Source organism: Tiliqua scincoides, chromosome 1, assembly GCF_035046505.1.
Source record: "Tiliqua scincoides isolate rTilSci1 chromosome 1, rTilSci1.hap2, whole genome shotgun sequence".
Taxonomy (NCBI): Eukaryota; Metazoa; Chordata; class Lepidosauria; order Squamata; family Scincidae; genus Tiliqua; species Tiliqua scincoides.
The window spans coordinates 170109458-170126609 of NC_089821.1; the positions used below are offsets into that span (position 1 = coordinate 170109458).

At 44.0% G+C, this 17152-nt stretch overlaps 1 protein-coding gene across 3 annotated transcripts; it reads right to left on the bottom strand.

The window, feature by feature from the left end:
- Nucleotides 1-1997: 1997 nt before the first annotated feature.
- Nucleotides 1998-17057, bottom strand: LOC136663705 (glutathione S-transferase 3-like). 3 transcript variants are annotated; one of them, XM_066640577.1, is made up of 7 exons: nucleotides 17005-17048; nucleotides 12755-12861; nucleotides 12494-12545; nucleotides 7361-7493; nucleotides 4991-5126; nucleotides 3650-3781; nucleotides 1998-2190 (listed from the first exon to the last, which is right to left on the bottom strand). In XM_066640577.1, exons 2-7 carry the CDS (start codon nucleotides 12839-12841, stop codon nucleotides 2065-2067), a joined length of 666 nt encoding a protein of 221 aa, XP_066496674.1. In that variant the 5' UTR covers nucleotides 12842-12861; nucleotides 17005-17048; the 3' UTR covers nucleotides 1998-2064. The 3 variants fall into 3 exon arrangements, with proteins under 3 accessions (XP_066496674.1, XP_066496681.1, XP_066496690.1); XM_066640584.1 differs by lacking the exon at nucleotides 17005-17048 and adding an exon at nucleotides 15007-15085; XM_066640593.1 differs by lacking the exon at nucleotides 12755-12861 and having other exon boundaries at nucleotides 17005-17057.
- Between the last annotated feature and the right edge of the window lie 95 nt (nucleotides 17058-17152).

Sequence of the window (17152 nt, forward strand, 5' to 3'; positions counted from 1 at the left end):
AAAAAAGGACCATGTACAGTGCCTTACGTGTGACTTTTCACCTACAGCATTGCTGTCCTATTGGGTAATCCACAATGGCTTTCATACATGCATGGATGACACAGCAAAATTCACTTTATCTCAAGGTTGGGACAAATGTCTACACATTTCTGTGTTTATACAGTCAACTCAACAATTCCCCTGTAACCATGATTAGGTGATGGCTGCTCTGTCAAATTTCAGCCACTGCTCCAACAAAGCTCTAACACACATGACTGATCTTTGGGTGATGCCCACAGCAATCTTATGCTTAGTTACTTCACATCACTCAATGTGCCTGCTGGAGCAAAGATCCAGTTATCAATCAATGTCTGAAACAGCTTCTAGCAGACAGAATTGTGTTGCTTTAAGGGCTGAAAGTAACTATGTAATTGTAGCCATAGCACCTGGCAGCCAAAACTGTGTGATTGGCAGGAGGTTGGGATCAAAGTTAAGTAACAACCTACTGAAAGAACTTGAATGATAGTCTTGAGAGAGCTGCCTGCTCTTATTTGACTAGTGGCCTTTTCAAATGTTATGTAAAGGTGTGGAGGGAGGGAGGGAACAGAATCACAAGTTCAGTGTAAAGTTCCCTTTACCTCAGCTATATGTGAGAAAGGCATTCCCTATGCAGTTGAGAATCCTGAACTGACCAAGCAGAGAAACACATACATAGTTAAGCATACGGGGACTTTTAGCAAACTCTTTAGTAAACAACACAGAGATCAAACACAATCTTCTGTTCCCCTTCTTCATGCTTTCAGATATATGAAGAGGACTTGCATTTGCTTTGGATTCATATTGGGATTATCCCAATTCTCAGGTTGCAGCCAATTTGCTAGACACAGAGTATGAGCCAGTTCCAGAATACCTGTAGCCCTTTTGTCCTAGTGACAAGTGGAAAAGGTGTGACTTTTTCAAAATGTCTTTCTGCATCCATACACAGCCACACTCGCAGGATCACATGTGCCTGTGACCACCCACTGCCTGAAGCAGTGTATCAAATGCTACCCTCCCTTCCCTGGACTGACATACCAGTCCTCTCTCCTCCACACTTCTCTTCTGCTCCATCCCTCTCTTTTTCAAACTAGGGAGCAGGGGGAGGAGCAGTGGGACCAGACGATGAGCACTGATGTGCTGTCTGAGGTAACATTTCGGTGAGCTTCTTGGATGCACCAGCCCAGCTTTGCATGCCACAGTCCCAGGTTCAAAAATGGCCTTCTCAGTAAGCACAGCACAGCGAAAAGGTTGTCCACCTTGGAGAGCTCCTGCCACTCTGTGCTAGATGGAGCCATGACTTAGCAGAAGACAACTTCCTGTACGCTGCCTTTTACAGGGGGAACTGTAATAAAGCACATGTACAAAGTCCCTGTTCTGATTAATCTCATGATTTAGATTTAGTCTCAAGGGCCACTTTATTTCCATGGTCTGAGATCTCCTGTCATAAGCAGAATTTCCACACCAGTCTCCCATTGGGAAAATGTTTCCTGCCTCCATCACTGAAACACATCCCTGCAATCCCAGAACCTGATGATGCAATATTCAGTGACACACCCCTTTCATGTCTTGTCTACTGCAAGCCTAGGATCAGAAATACAGGAAATCCCACCACGTTTTAAGGGGAGATACTGTAGCTGAGTGGAAGAGCTCACATGCTCTTTGTGGAGAAGGCTCCTGGGCATCTCCAGCTACGTGTCTGAACAGCCTACAGATCTGCTTCTAGCAAGGACAGGCAGCACTACTAAGCTGGATGGGCCAATGTTTTGACTCAGTGTCAGGCAGCTTCCTCCATTCCGGGAGCAATGGAAACCATATATTTGCCTTTTTCCAGAAATGAACACACGCTTGCACGTTACATGGAATATTTTAATGCAAGAACTTACCACTCTTTAAAATAAAAGGCTAAATAAAACACTTAAAAAAGGCACTGATTTCATCCTGTCATTCACCACTTTTAATGACAGAGCAAATAAGCTTCATTAATTGCCCAATGATTTTTAATATTTGCATACATTCTGAGAAGCGGTTTCGAGTGTGTTGCAACTCTTAGACATTTGTAAGAATCTTCAATACAGTGGCCACATAAACATCATCAGGTGGTGGTTTCCGTGGGCTTCCAGGCTGTAGGAATTTCTTAATGGTGGGTATATTGCTTGTTCTTCTTTTGAAAGACTAGAAAGTTAAAAAAAAAAAAAAAAAAAAAGCTTAGAACAAATTATTAGGATTATTTCTCCTTCTTCAGTCTAGACTAAAATCCTTTTAACTGTCTATTTTAATGTACCTTTGAATGACTGTTTATAAGGTAAAAATTGTTCCAAAGCAAAACCTAATGACAATGGGCAGCCCAATCCTGAGCTGCCTGGGGTGCCCAGGCTTGGTGGCACCGAGAAGGGCTGCCACTGAATCCTGCGCCTGCCGCACTACTGCGGGAAGTGCCTTGGGAGAAGGGGACGTTCATCCCCTTCCCTTGAGTAAGGTAAGCAGCCCTGCAATGGGGCTACTCACTTTACTCTACTCACTAGGAAAAGACACTCATGTAGCGCGCGCAGCCCTCCACAAGTGCCCTGGATCCTGGGGAGCTAAGCTCCACAGATCCTCCTCCCTCCCCCAACAAGCCTCCCACCCGCCCCCTGGCACACCTCCCTCCGCCCTCTCCACCCGTCGCTGGCCTCCCCCCTCCCTGAAACGCCTCTTCCACGCCCCCATCCATGCCCCTACCTCCCGTTCCGCAGCTCTGTGGTCCGGGAGACCGACAAGCCACGGAAGCTGGGCAACTGCCCCATGCTAGCACTGGTGAGAGCCCGGCGGTGAGCCCCATGAACGTGCCTTACAGCACGTTTGCGACTGTGGCCAGTGGCACGGCTCCATGCCACCAACCACAAGATTGGGCTCTGAGACTTTTTTGCCTGGACTCTTATGAGACTGGCAGCCATTCTGCATGTAAAATGCTTATTATCATGTGTAGCTCAGTTAGGGCCCAATCCTATTCAATTTTGCAGTGTTGGTGTAGCTGTGCCAATAGGGTGCATAAGGCATCCTGTTATGGGAAAGCAGTCACAGAGGCCTCTTTAAAGCATGGAAATATTTGTTCCATTACCTTCGGGCTGCAGTGCGGCTACAGCAGAGCTGGAAAATTGGATAGGATTGGGCCCTTAGTTGAACTCCACAAGCCTGAATGGCTTAATCCAGTTTTTTTCAAACTGTGGGTTGGGACGCACTAGGTGGGTTGCAAGCAAATTTCAGGTGGGTCACCATTCATTTCATTATTTTATTTTTAATATATTAGACTTGATGCTATCATGGTATGTGACTGCATTTGGGGAAATGCTACAGACCTGTACATTTAACAAGCTACTATGTACGTATATTCTTTTAACAATGATAGAAAACGGGACTTACTCCTGGGTAAGCGTGGGTAGGATTGCAGCCTAGGATTGTTAAAATTTTTCTGCTTGATGTCAACTTCCACTCAAGACATCACTTCCAGTGAGTCCTGACAGATTCTCATTCTAAAAAGTGGGTCCCAGTGCCAAATGTGTGAGAACCACTGGCTTAAGCCATAGGTGAGTACTACAGTCTCATACTTAATGAGGAAGAAAGGAAGGCATGACACGGCCCAATAACGGATTACCTGTAGCTGGGAGAACTGTGCAAGAATATCAGGTTTTTTCTCTTCTAACATTAAAATTGCTTCGAGCAACTGGACATCTGCCCAGCTGAAGTGATTGCCCACAAGAAACTCCTGGCCATGCTGTTTCAGAGCCTAAAATATGAGAAGAGCATTGGTTTAATGTAAAATGTATATCGACTCAATACTGCCAACAGTACTGCCAAGAAGGGACAGCAACCTTCTTCTATTCCGAGATACGATACATGCCAAACCTTGCTACAATGCAATCTTGCACATATCTATTAAGAAATCCCCTTGAGTACAATGGACTTACTCCCAGGTAGGTGCGTATAGGGCTGCAGTCTTATTAGTATACATGGGTGAAGTGGGACAATCTCTGCACAGTACAAAGCATGGCAGGTGTCAGATGTTAACAACTGGAGCAGTGGTTCCCAAACTCTTACAGGGATTTGGGAACCTTGTATGTTTTTTTGGGGGGGGGGGGATGCCACAGTGATTGAGGCACCACCACAACCAAGGGGCTTGTTTACATACCTGGGGGGTAGTGCTGGCCTTTGGCAAGGTATAGGAGGCTCACAACCCTCTCTGCTTTCTCGAAAAAATGGAAGTAGCTGCTGATCTGAGATAAGGATTGTTTACATAGCCACAAGGACATCTGAGGGGGTTGCGAGCCTCAAGAGGCCAGCTCTGCCCCTCAAGTAAGAACGACCCCCTTGGTAGCAATGGAGCTGCAATCACTGCAGTGTTTTCACTGCCATCAAAGCAGGGCCACTTCTCTTAAGGGGGAATGACCTGTTTCTGGTTCCAATGGAATCCCTTTTGGAACCACTGCTCTAGCTCATCCTTCCCTTCATACTTCTGCTCCATTCTTCTCTTCCTTTTAGCATCCAGAGAGTGGGAGGAGCTAGCACATGCTCCCATCAATCTGCCACCTGAGGCAACCACATCACAGTTGGCCTCATGGGTGGGCCAGCCATGTTAGGAAACATAGGTTCAGGTTTCTGCCCTATAGATCGTCTCTGTTCCCAGAATCTTATACATACGATGAAATTCAAAACAAAACAAAAACTAGATTCCATCAAAGAACCGATTTCTGACATACGTTGGGGAAGCCACCACAGAAAGATTTTTCTAGTGCAGCGATTGCTTGTTGGAATGCTTCACAGTCACACAATAAGGCTGCAACCTGCCTCACTGTAAAGGAGGTACCAAGACACATTATCAACCCCATTCAATTTTTTTTAATGAGCTAATAAAAATGTGCTTCCTCTCTATTCTAATGCCTTTGCCATTCATCTGAAGTAACTGTGTAGCTGCCAGGAGAAAACACTGACGACATACCTTTTCATAGACAGGGAGATACCTGGTTGTGGCCTTCTCAATGATATTTGCAAGTTGCTTCTCCTTTTGCTCAGAGAAGGGGTAGAGCAGAATCATATCCATCAGATCCATTGTTCCTCCAGTGTACATGTCAATTCTGTGTGGACAAAGGAGGTGTAGGAGAAAAATAACCTTTTAAATGGCAACTTATCCGGCATTTATCTATTTAATAGGAAAAAAGATACATAGATCTGAACATTTATTAGCTAGCTGCTCAGCCTTTGAACAAAAAGAGGAAGATCTACAGTTTGCAATATCTTAGGATGATACACACTGGAACAATGTTGTCCTTCCAGTATCTTGGCATTTTCAAAAGTTGTTATTGATGTAACAACAATTTTTAATATTGACTTTTGGTTTATCATCTACTGAGCTTTGCACTATCCTGTGCAAATGATTTCTACCGTTTGTTTAAACCATAAACATCTGATTTTTTATTTTTAAAATAGGCAGCAAAACAGAGCTATTTCAGTTCTGCTGTAAAGTACTCCCATAAGAAATGCTGCACTGAAGAAAATAAATGCTTGAGAGTTTCAGCAGTGTCATTGTACCAACAGTATCAATATTACATAGAAATCTTGATATTGAACAACAAGGGCTGTTTAGTGCCGCCAGAACCACATGCTCTCCACTCTATCTCCATGTTCCAGTCAGTTTTGGGAAACCAGCCTCCTTCTTTTATCACCTGGAGTGCCCACAGGCTCGGAGAGCATTCACACTTGCAAGGTGTAATGCTTTTCCATCAGCCGTGTTATCGGGCAGGTTCAGTGGTATTCCATACTCGGAGAGGAAATGCAAGTGTGGTAGGGATTGTATTGAGACCATAACACATACCCTTTTCTACTGCCCACTTCATGACGTTTCACGCAAGAAATATCTAGGCCCTTTGCTAACTAGGATGCAGGGCTGGGAGGACTCAATCATGCTTCAGTCTCTCCTTTCCACACCTGACTCTGAGACCCTTGATAGGGTCGCTTCCTTTTTATCTGGGGTAATTGCCAGACAGAGCTCTGGAACTCTGGGCAGTATGTGAGGAAAAGACTGATGTCTATGTTGTGTTGTCTTTGTATATTTTTGTTTTGTTTTGTTCTCTCTCTGTATTTTATGCCAATAAAGGTCTTACTGAACTGAACATAGAAATCCACTTTTTGTTACAGGATTCCCAGTGTAATCCACTTTTTGTTACATAAGGCAGTTGGTTTCCTTTTCTGGTTGTTTGGCTATAACTTTTGATAGAATAGAGATATTTCAACATAGTTTGTTTCACTGAATTCTCCATGAAAGTATGCATCGAATTATATATGACATGATAGAATTGTTCAGAAATACCAAGATTTTATGAACTGCGAGGTGGCCTCTGTCACCCCCCAGCAGTTTGGCACCCATGGCCCCCTTCCCCCATTTGTATGCCACTAGTCATGACATCACACAATGTCATTGTCACTGGTTCTCCCCAGAGGGCGGGGTGCTGCTGGCTTCATGTTCTCTGTTCCAGATTCTGTGGAGACCGGGAGTCACCAGGCAAAGCAACCAGTGTGCCCTGCCCTCGGGGAGAATGTTATCTCACATATTCCCTGAGGGTGAAGCTTTGGGTGCTGCATTCCAGCTTCTGTGAAGGTTGGGAGCCTTCACAGAAGCCAGGAGGGGGTGCACAAAGCCAGCAGCACCCTGCTTTCAGGGAGAACCCAGAGGTGACTGGACAGTCATGCACCCCCTGGAGGAGTGCTTGGGGCACATGCCTCTCAGGCTCCACCCAAGTTACACCTAAATCCATCAGAGCACACTGAAGGTAGCACTCCTCTAAGAATAAAGCAAACAGACAGCTGAAAAAGCACTTTATAGTTTGAATGGGCAGACAGCTGAGAGTTTCTCAGTATGAGGGTAGCTGGAATCAGGATGCAATCTAAGGAGGGGAAGGGCGCTGCTGCCCAAGTTGTTCTTTGAGTATCTGCTGCCAGCTGACAAAGTGTCTGTTTGCTTCCAATGTTTTCTGCTTGTATATCGGTATGTAATGAACCTAAATATTACATAGACACTGTTGGGAAGCTAAACCCAGGAATACTGCCCCTGGAACGCTTCTCCACTTAGATGTAAAGAGAGCATAAACAATATTTAGCATGAGCATTAACATTTATATAGAAATATTAGGGACAAGATCCCTGTTAGGACTATTTCACCTATCTAGAAACGAAAATGATCCTGAATATTTTTCGCCTTATAAAACCTATTTGCCTTCCATAGCAAATGCAACTTTGGGTGCAGCTCTCATGGCTGTAATGGTCACCAATTCTTTTAATAGAGCTATTAAATAGAGTGAAATGGATACAGTACTGTACTCTCTCTTTCAGGTCCTTCCCATATAGGTTGTATTTCCCTGCTATGTAACTGAGAATGGCCTTGGTCTGGACCAAATTCATTCCATCCATCTCCACTAGTGGGACTTGGCCAAACAGCAGCTTGCCATCTTTAGGAAATAAGAAAAACAAAACACAAGTTACTGATTAGTCATATACTGATCCTATGTATTTGATCTTATGTAGAATTAAGAAAATGTGTTTAACAGCCCAATGTCGACTTGGAAGTTACACATGTCGACTTGGAAGTAAGTCCCTTTATAGTCAATGGGTCTTACTTACAAGTAATTGTGGATAGGATTGCAGGGGGCAATCTTAACTTGCACTGGAAGCAGGCAGGCCAGCAGGCCTGTGCTGCACCCAATGCTTCCCCTTACCCTGTGTGCTACCTGATGAGGTGGCACAGATCCCAGAAGCCCAGAGCTGCGCTGTGATCACTGCAGGATCCTGGCCCTGCCTCCCACTCCCCACCCACCTGCTCACAGTCCTGCCCACCGCCTGCCCTCCACCTACCCCAAAATGCCTCCCTTCTGCCTCCTCCCTGCCCTCCCCATGTCTCCCTGCCTTCCCCATGCCCACCCTGCATTGGTCAAGCTCAGCCAACACAACTCACCTGTGCTTCGGGGTCTGTGATGTGTGGGGTGGCCGGCGCACATCTGTGCACTGGCCTATGTCCTCTCAGAGTGGCGCAAAAGTGCCTTATGCCACTTTTGTGACACTCCCAGGCCAGAATAAGGGACTTGTGTTGGCCCAAGTGCTCCTTTGGATTGGGCCCTAAGAGAATTAAGGCCCAATACTATCCAACTTTCCAGCATGGCTGCAGCCACAATGCAGCCCTGTGGTAAGGGAACAAATGTTCCCATACCTTGAGGAGGCCTCTGTGACTACCCCCACACTACAGGGTAGGCAGGGGAAGAACAGGGTGGACACTGGAGCAGGGTGGGGGCGGATTGAGGCTGGGAATGTGCAGCATCTGCAGTAGTAGTGCTGCCAATCTCCTATCCCCCTTCCTAGCCTCAATCACCAACCAGGGTTTATTCAGACTTGAGCCAGCAAAGTAGCTGATGCAAGTCCAAGTAAATCCATGGGGCAATGGAGGCTTGCCCTGGGGCAAGGGAACAAATACTCCCTTACTTTGAGAAAGCCTTTGACACCTGAAACTCCCCTGCAGGATGCAGCATGCAGTGGGAGTTAGGTAAGATTTGGCTACTGGAGTTGTTTCAAAGATGCTGGAGGAATAGGTAGGCTGCAACTGGCCCAGTCTGCTTTCTGATAATTTTTCCAGAGGATCCTTCAGGAGGATCAGAGAGCTGACTGAAGCAGCTCAGTGAGTGGCAGGCCTCTGAGATCTCAAGCAGAGATGGGTTCAGGGCAACCCTCATCAAATTACTGCTCCTTTCCAACTTGACGCTTGATGTGAGCGTTTCAGTTGATGCCATGGGTGGGCTGGCTGTCTGGCACTCTGCTCTCCTTGCCTGTGTGCCTCATACAAACAACTCCTGGTCACAATCAGGGTAGCTCAAAACAGGTTGCTGCACACGTTACAATTAACAAAACGTTCAGTCTTATTTTAAATACTATTTGGAGCTTCTCTCTTCCACGGAGATTACAGCATTCCTGCAATCAACTACACCCTTTGATCTGGACAGATTTCTACACACGTGGGCTGAGAAAATGACAAAGCCTGAAGCCATCCTTTCATCCACCATGAGAAAGATAGTAATATGCCAATAAAAATTATTTAAAATAAACACATGTTCCTGAGAGGCTCCTGTCATCTGTGACTCATTCACACAAGTTACTACAGTAAAAAGGGCTGGTTTAAGGGCATAATTGACTGTGGCATAATGGCTAAAGGATTAGCATACTCTCAAAGTGAAATGATCTTTGCACCATCATAGGTTAAATATCTTGGGTAGAAAACCAAATGTTTTTTTTTTTCTCTTTTTCTAGTTCCAAATAATGTATATAATATTTTCCATCTATGTGACATATGCAAGACATGAAGAACAGTACTTCAGTACTTCAGTACAGTACTGACGACACGCTGATATACTGATGAGCTGATATACCATAAGGTATATGGTATACTGATATACCATAAGAACAGTGGGGCTGTTCTTATGTTCTTATGTTCTTATGATGAGCTGACCCTCAGTGGCAGAGAGGAGTTGCCGTCAAGTGGAGCGTGGGAGGCGAAGGGCCAGAAAGAGGCCAGACCAGGAAGGAATCCAGCTGGAACAAGGAATTCTATGAAAGACTAGAACTATTCAATTGTAAAAATCCCTACGGGGGTTTAGAACAGCCTGTCTGTGTAAACTACCTTGGATTAAAGTCTGAGGAGAAATCTGAGGACCAAAGAAAGGTGGTATATAAATACCTGCATAAATATACATACAGTATAAGAGAGTAACAGCCCAATCCTATCCAGAATTGGGCCAGTGCGCAGACAGATTTACGTATAACAATGGAACATAGTTCCTGCTGTTGTAAAATGGTTTTTGGTAGCACAGGCAGCATGCCATTGGTGGCCATTTTAGCAGCGCTGTCACAAACATCGACTGCGCAGAAGGGCTGCTGCCAGACACAGAAAGATAGGTCTGATAGCAATGGGGATGGGATAGTGGGCAGATGTGGAGGGGTGGAATAGGGTTGAAACAGGACAGGGAGGGGGTAGATCGAGACTAGGAAGGGAACAGTATTGGTGATGGAGGCACTACCAAAATCCCTTTCTAGCCTTGATCCACCTTCCTGGGCCCTCTTGGGACTTGCGCCAGCAAAGTAGATGGCTCAAATCTGAGTTGATGCAGTGGGAGAGCGAGGGCTTACCCCTGAGACAAGGAAATAAATGTTGTCTTACCTAGAGGAAACCTCTGAGATCTGAAATGCCTTGTGGGATGCAGTGCATGCCCTGTTCATGTGGCTTCATCAGCGCAAGGGGAATTAGGTACAATTGGTTTGTAAGGCCATGTCCCTACTTGCTGATCTCTCACTCTGTTCATATGCACAAATATTGACAGTGCAGGGCACAAAGCCAAAGCAGAAAAAGAGATTAAAAAGATTTAAAAATTTTTTTTAAAATCTAAACGTTACCTGAACTTCCAACGGTTTTTTTAACCTCAGTTGGGTTAGGTTTTTATATATAGTTTGAACGGTTCTGGTTTTTATACTTTGTTTTTGGTTTTTGATTATGTATTTTTCTTGTGCATGTTGTTACACACTTTGAGGAACCTTTTGAGGGCAAGAATGTGGATGTCTGAAATCACCCTTAGATTATTTTTGAAGGTGATTTGAAAGAGGTGTCTGCTGCTTAGAGTCATTCCATCTTCAGTAAACAGGTTTGGCAGGTCCTTTTTACTGTTTCAAAAATCAGCAAAACTCATTTGATCTGAGGCAACCATGGGACAAAAAGAATCTGCATGTATACTGTGGAAAGCAATGACCCTCTCCAACCATTTTCAGTTTGATTAAAAACTGTTGCCTCAATCCAGCTTCGTGATTCAGCCATATGTCTCTTTCCGGCTGAAATGCAAGTAATTAAAGAGTGACAAGGGATAGCACTGGCAGGCAGGAACCTCTTTGCAATCTTGTCCAGCATTAATCTCTCCGCTTTTCATCTAGTTATCTTCAAAGGGGGTTAGGATGCCTCATTTTACATCAAGCTTCAGCAAATCAGGACAGCTGGGTTGCCAGGGGGGAAGGCCAAACCTAGGGCGGAACCCTGGATAGACTAGTCAGCTTCGGTGTGACCTCCCTGGCTTGTATCTGGGGCACTGATGGTGCTGATCTGGGCATGCCTGCCCCAAAACCTAGTGAGAGCATTTGCCCTGTCACTATGAGGGACCTCCTCTGCACCCTCTTTCCAGCTGCACCATCCTCCTTCTTGCCCTTGTCCACATTTCCTCTCTTGCTCCACCTCCACTTCTCTCCAATCCAGGGAGTGGAAGGAGCAGAGGCTGGAGTGTCACCAGCTAGAAGGGTGGATTAGGATCTTTGCAGGGTTAACCCTTGCTGGATCAGAGCAATGGTTTATAAGGATTTATGATGCTATCAGGAGATGAGTCAAGAACCGAAGCATTTGAGGAAACATGTGAGCAGTGGGACGAATCACTGCAGTCTTAATGCAACCTATTCTCCTGGGGACTGGGGATAAGAATAGGCCCTCAGTTTGGCTGTACTTGTCATAAAAGGCGACTAAACAGCCACCGGGTCAATGGGACTTGTTAGCCTGGGAAGGCAGCTCATCTGAGAGAAGGAAAACTCTGATCCCAAACCTCCACTGCCTTGTGGCTAAATCCAGTTATGGAAAAGGCTTCAGGAGTCAACCTCGAGGCAAAATCCAGAGCTGGAGTCCCTGAGGCAGTTCATGGCTGAACACAGTCACGTTCTGGCAACTTCTGCGACGCTGCTGGAACCAACCGTATTAGCTTCTGCCTTTCCGCAACATGGAGAGGGGGGATTTGCTGCATGGGAAACAGTCTATCCTCCATATCTACTTTACCCAGGCTTCGTGCACTGGAGAGGACACTCTGTTCCAGAACCACCATTCAGAGCGCAATACCATAGTCTTCCGAGACTGAAGGATGCCAACACTGCAATGCAACCTGTGTTGAACCTGCAGTTCAGGTTTGATGCTGCCCACAGTTTTCCATGTACCTGCACATATTTTGGAAATATATACCCACAGGATGCAATCTTCCAGGTAATTACATATTTCCATAGTAGCACACTCTTTCCAGCATGGCACAGTTCTGCTGGGCTTTTAGCAAACAATAAAATGGCAAAGCAACTAGCAAAGTTATTCCTGCCATCACCCCCACTCCAGCCACTCTGCAGTTCCACTGTGATAGGTTATCATTCACCGAATCTGTGTTACATGAAGACATCGCCCTGAGAAAGTGCAGCTTTTTTGTCACGTGGAAAAATACTCCAGCTCCACTATTCTGATCAAGTGCAACCTCAGAGATAATTGACAAAACTGAGTAAACAACAGCCCTTATAAATCTGGCCTAAAAACCAGATTTATGTTCATTCCCACAGGAGTTGAACTACTCTGATTTAAAAATTGATCTTAGGTGTACAAGACAGTGTCAATAAACACTGGATTTACCTTCAATTAATTTCAGATACTGTGCTCTCGTTTCCAAATACGTTTCTTCAAACTGGATGAATAAAAAGAAAAAGATGGGGGTTATATTTTTTCTTATATTTAATGCAAGTTCCTTTTTATTACAAATGCTTATTGCATGGAGCTAATGCAGTTGCACAGTTAAGCATGCGAGTTGGAGAATCTGGGCTGCAAAGCTGAGAGCAAAGAAGAAAACTTCTTTCTTAATCAATCTGATGCCTTTTCTTAAGAGAAGCAACTCACGTCCTGTCCAGCTGCTGCAAAGAGCCATCGGATGGATTCCATTCGCCCTCTGCCATTAAAGTAGGTGAGTTTGGGTTGCCCAGACATGCTTCCAAGTAGATGGTCTCCTGATTTAAAAAATGCAGTTAAAAAAACCTCAGAAAATTTTAAATAAACCACATTTTTAAAAAATATGAAAAAGGCTACAACATCTGAGGCTTTTTAACTTGGTGGAAAAAATTGGGGGAAATGATTTATTTTCCCCCCTAATTCTAATGTATATAAAATAATAAATTATAAAAATTTATAACATTTACAAAATTAGGTATAGTATGGAGACAGTGGATAGAGAGAAGTTTTTCCCTCTCACACAATAATAGAAACCAGAAGTCCTCCAAGAAATTTGACTAGTGAGAGACTGAGAATGGACAAAAAAAAGGCGCTTCCTCACACAGCCCATAATAAGTTTGTACAGTTTGTTGCCCAAGATGGGATGATGGCCACTAGCTTGGATGGCTTTAAAAGGAGATTTGATAAATTCATGGAGGGCAAGTCTTTCAATGGCTCCTAGTCATGATGGCTATGCACCATGGCAGGAGGTCTAGTCTAGAGGGTAGAGCCTCCGTTAGCCTGAAGATAACATCAGAAGGTCGCCAGTTTGAGGAGACTGGCAGCTCCCTGAACGGCTGAGAATGGCAAGACCTTGAAGCAGCTGACAAGCTAAGCTGAGTGATTCCACCTGCTCTTGGTGTGAGCAAGAAGCGCCTTGGCTGCCCTCCATGTGAGAGATGGAGCTGCTTATCAGCTTGTGTGGGAGAACTGGAGGTCAGAAAGTGAGACCAAACCAGGAAGATCCATTCTGAAATGTTGTTGGTTCTTGAAAGAGAGAACCCCTGTGATTCTAAAAATCCCCTTGAGGGATTTAGAAACGCCTGTCTATGTAAACCGCCTTGAATAAAGTCAGAGGAGTAATCCGATGACCAGAAAGGCGGTATATAAATACCTAGTTATTATTATTATCTTCAGGCTCAGTTGCAGGGGAGCAATGGCGGGAGACAAATATGCTTTTCCTTCCTGCTTATGAGCTTCCCAGTGACAGTTGGTGGGCCACTGTAGGAAGCAGGATGCTGGAGTAGGGCCTTAGATCTGATTCAGCAGGGCTTTTTAAATGTTGTCACACAATTATAATTACATGATGAAACAAGCCCTCATATATATTTCTTTACATTAAGCATGTTAACCAGTATATGGACAGAGTCCAGTGAGTTCTTCTCCTGGGTCCTTTGAAGCTAAGCAGGGTTAGGCCTGGTTAGCACTTGGATGGGAGACCGCCTGGGAATACTGGGTGCTGTAGGCTTATATACCATAGTCTTTCGAGACTGAAGGTTGCCAACCAAAAGCTACTGAAATGTTATTGTTTAGGCGACAATAACTACCTTAAACAAACAAGTCAGGAACTATGTGGAACCTTCTCATATATCCTGCTTTTCATGGCAATACCTGTTATAAAAGTGGTTCCTTGAGAAAAAGAGCAACAGCTTAAGAGTTACAATGAACTAGGGAACAAATTCTACAAGTATTAATGTTTGAAAGCTTGGTGAAAACTTGATCTAAGCTTTGCTGAGGCCACGCCAATTTGCCCCATTGTTCACAAAAATGGAAGGATTAAACGTTGCTATGAGATCATCATTCAATAAACACATCACAGTTCAAAAGAACATTTCCAATTCTACATGTTTGTGCAGCACTGCTTGTCAAGAGAGTTCAAGATCCACAAGCATTCAGAAATACTGAAAGGTAACTGTGGGAGACTAGCTGCAGTTTAGATGAAACAAGAGATCTTTTCAGTGATGAACCGAGCCCTAAATGAAGAGATCTGCTGCAATTTAGGGTTGATTAAGGGTTCAAATGTGGCATGGTGGTGGCTGCAGAATTTGTGAATTTAAACTCACATCTTGCAATTCTGTAAAAGAGTGGTTCTCAGACTTGTAGCACCAGGACCCACTTTTAGAATGAGAATCTGCCAGAAGTGACATAATCAAGCAGGAAAATTTTTAACAATCCTAGGCTGCAATTCTGCCACACTTACCCAGGAGTAAGTCCCATTTACTATCTTTGTTAAAAGCATATACATAGTAGCCTGTTAAAAGTACAGATGTGTAACACTTTCCAAATGCATACATACAATAGTAGCATCAAGTCTAATATACAATGTCTAATATACAATATACTATCTAATATGTATTAAGATATTGAAATGAATGGGGACCCACCTGAAATTGGCTCGTGACCCACCTAGTGGGTCCCGACCCACAGTTTGAGAAACACTGCTGTAAAGTATTCAGTACAGGTCTTTGGGAAAGTAAATACATTTTGCATTTTAGTTAACAAAATCAGTCACTTATAAGGTTGATTCAATCTACTACTCTTCAGTTCTGCTCTTACAGTTAGGGCACAATCCTAAGCCCTTATGTCAGTGCTTTCCAGCACTGACATAAGGGCAGTGCAGCTCTGAGGTAAAGAAACAAACATTCCCTGACTTTCAGGAGGCCTCCGTGAGTGACACCCAACTGCAGGATGCAGCACATGTCCCACTGGCACCGCTATGCCAGTGCTGGAAAGCACTGACATAAGGGCTTAGGATTGCGCCTTTAAGCATACAAATTAGAATCATCACCCTATGTTAAACAGTTCATGCTAAAAAGACTAAAAACGGATTGCTTACCACTCTACATATTTAGCCCAAGTTTCACGCCATTCTGACAATATTGCAGTGTGTATTGATTTTCACAAGATGTGATACTATATATTGTTAAGTGCTCCTCACTGCCTTGAGCAACCCCCCTACCCCCCAACAGCTCATCCCCACCTCCTGCAAGCAGGAGATCAACCCTAAACATCTCCTTTGAACATCTCATAATGGCTCCCATGGAAATGAATAGCTTCTTTAAAGCTTTTCATGTTTAATTAGAAGCAAAAGTCGGCCTTAACATGCATTGGATTGCCAGGCACCTTTTGTGGAGTTAAATGGTGGTGGCCTGTGAATAACCGAACAGGAAACAGGAGCCTCCAGTGCTTCATTTCTAAAGAAAGAAGTACTGTGGCCAAGACCACAAAGTGACATTGTGCAATTGACCACCTGCATCCAGAAGAGCAGATGACAGCAGCACGATCCTTGCAAATGTTCACTCTTCCCATCCGAAATGGCACTGCACAAGGGGCATATCACCCAATAAGGTGCTATCACCTCAACAGCATAGGCTCCATTCTTGTATCATCAGAACACACATGACACTGCTTAGAGTGAGATAAATAACTGTGTGTTTTTTCACAGTACAAGACATTCACCACTGTGTTTTTAAACAAAAAATGCAGGGGGGGTGGATGTTTGTCTTTCAGACTTTTAATTAGTTGTCCCAGTATTGAATCTATCCTTAGTGATCCCAGCACAAGCTGGCTGTTTAGTAGGGTCTCCCTAGCATTTTGTTTTAGGTCACGAGTCCTTTTGGGACAAGGAATCATTTTTTCATCCCTTTTGCTATGTAAACGCCTTTGAAGACTTCTTTAAAAATATGATCGAAATATTCTTACTAAGAAAACGGATGACAAATAAACGTCCAAATATCTTAAACAAAATGCAATTCATACATAGTAAGTGAAACTGTAGGGGGGAACAAATTATTTTGAACTTTTAGCCCTCCATCCACGTCTGAAATGCATTTAGTGCATTGCCACTGACCCCCACCCCCACCCCAGAAATGACTTTCTTCTATTAAAGCAGGTGATTTCCTCCCAACCCCGGCAATATCATGTGCAAGGAAACTGCATTAAATTCAAGAAGAGAAATGCCTTTGATCTGGCACTGGAATTCATAACTGAGCATGTCCTGCTCCACAGCTTGTCTGCAAACCTGTTTCATCTGACTGAATTTCAGTTTATTTTCCTTCATCATTCCCCCCCACCTTTGTTTTCACTCTTTGCTTGTCCTAATCTACAAATTGCCTTACAACCTCCTTGCATATCTGAAAAGGTGATTATCTCCTGCTTTCTCAACCCATGCTTATCAAATGTCTGCAAATTGCAAAGATTATACACTTGCAGAAGAAAAAATCTGCAACAATTCAGGTAATATTTAAGCTATGATCCCATTAACAACTAACAGCTACTAACAATTAACAACTAACTAACAACTAATGGTGATATGGCTTCCCCATATCAGCTTATTATGTATGACCCTAGTAACAATTATGGATTGCTATAATTGTACTAACCTTTGTAACAGACTGAGGTGCTGTCCCCATCCAGCAGAGATAACTTTTTAGACTTCAGTTTTGTAAAGCTGGAAGCTCCACCTCCTTTGGCATATTCCCCTCCTACTCTCTATGTATGTCCCTTAAGAAAAATCTTCCTAATTCCACC

Bases quoted from the DNA above. Each gene is read 5' to 3' on its own strand.
- LOC136663705 (XM_066640577.1), bottom strand. From the start codon at position 12,841: ATGTCTGGGCAACCCAAACTCACCTACTTTAATGGCAGAGGGCGAATG. The intron at 7,494-12,493 runs GTAAATCCAGTG...TATTTCCTAAAG, and splicing joins GTATCTGAAATTAATTGAAG to ATGGCAAGCTGCTGTTTGGC. The intron at 3,782-4,990 runs GTATGTCGTCAG...CTCATATTTTAG, and splicing joins ATCTCCCTGTCTATGAAAAG to GCTCTGAAACAGCATGGCCA.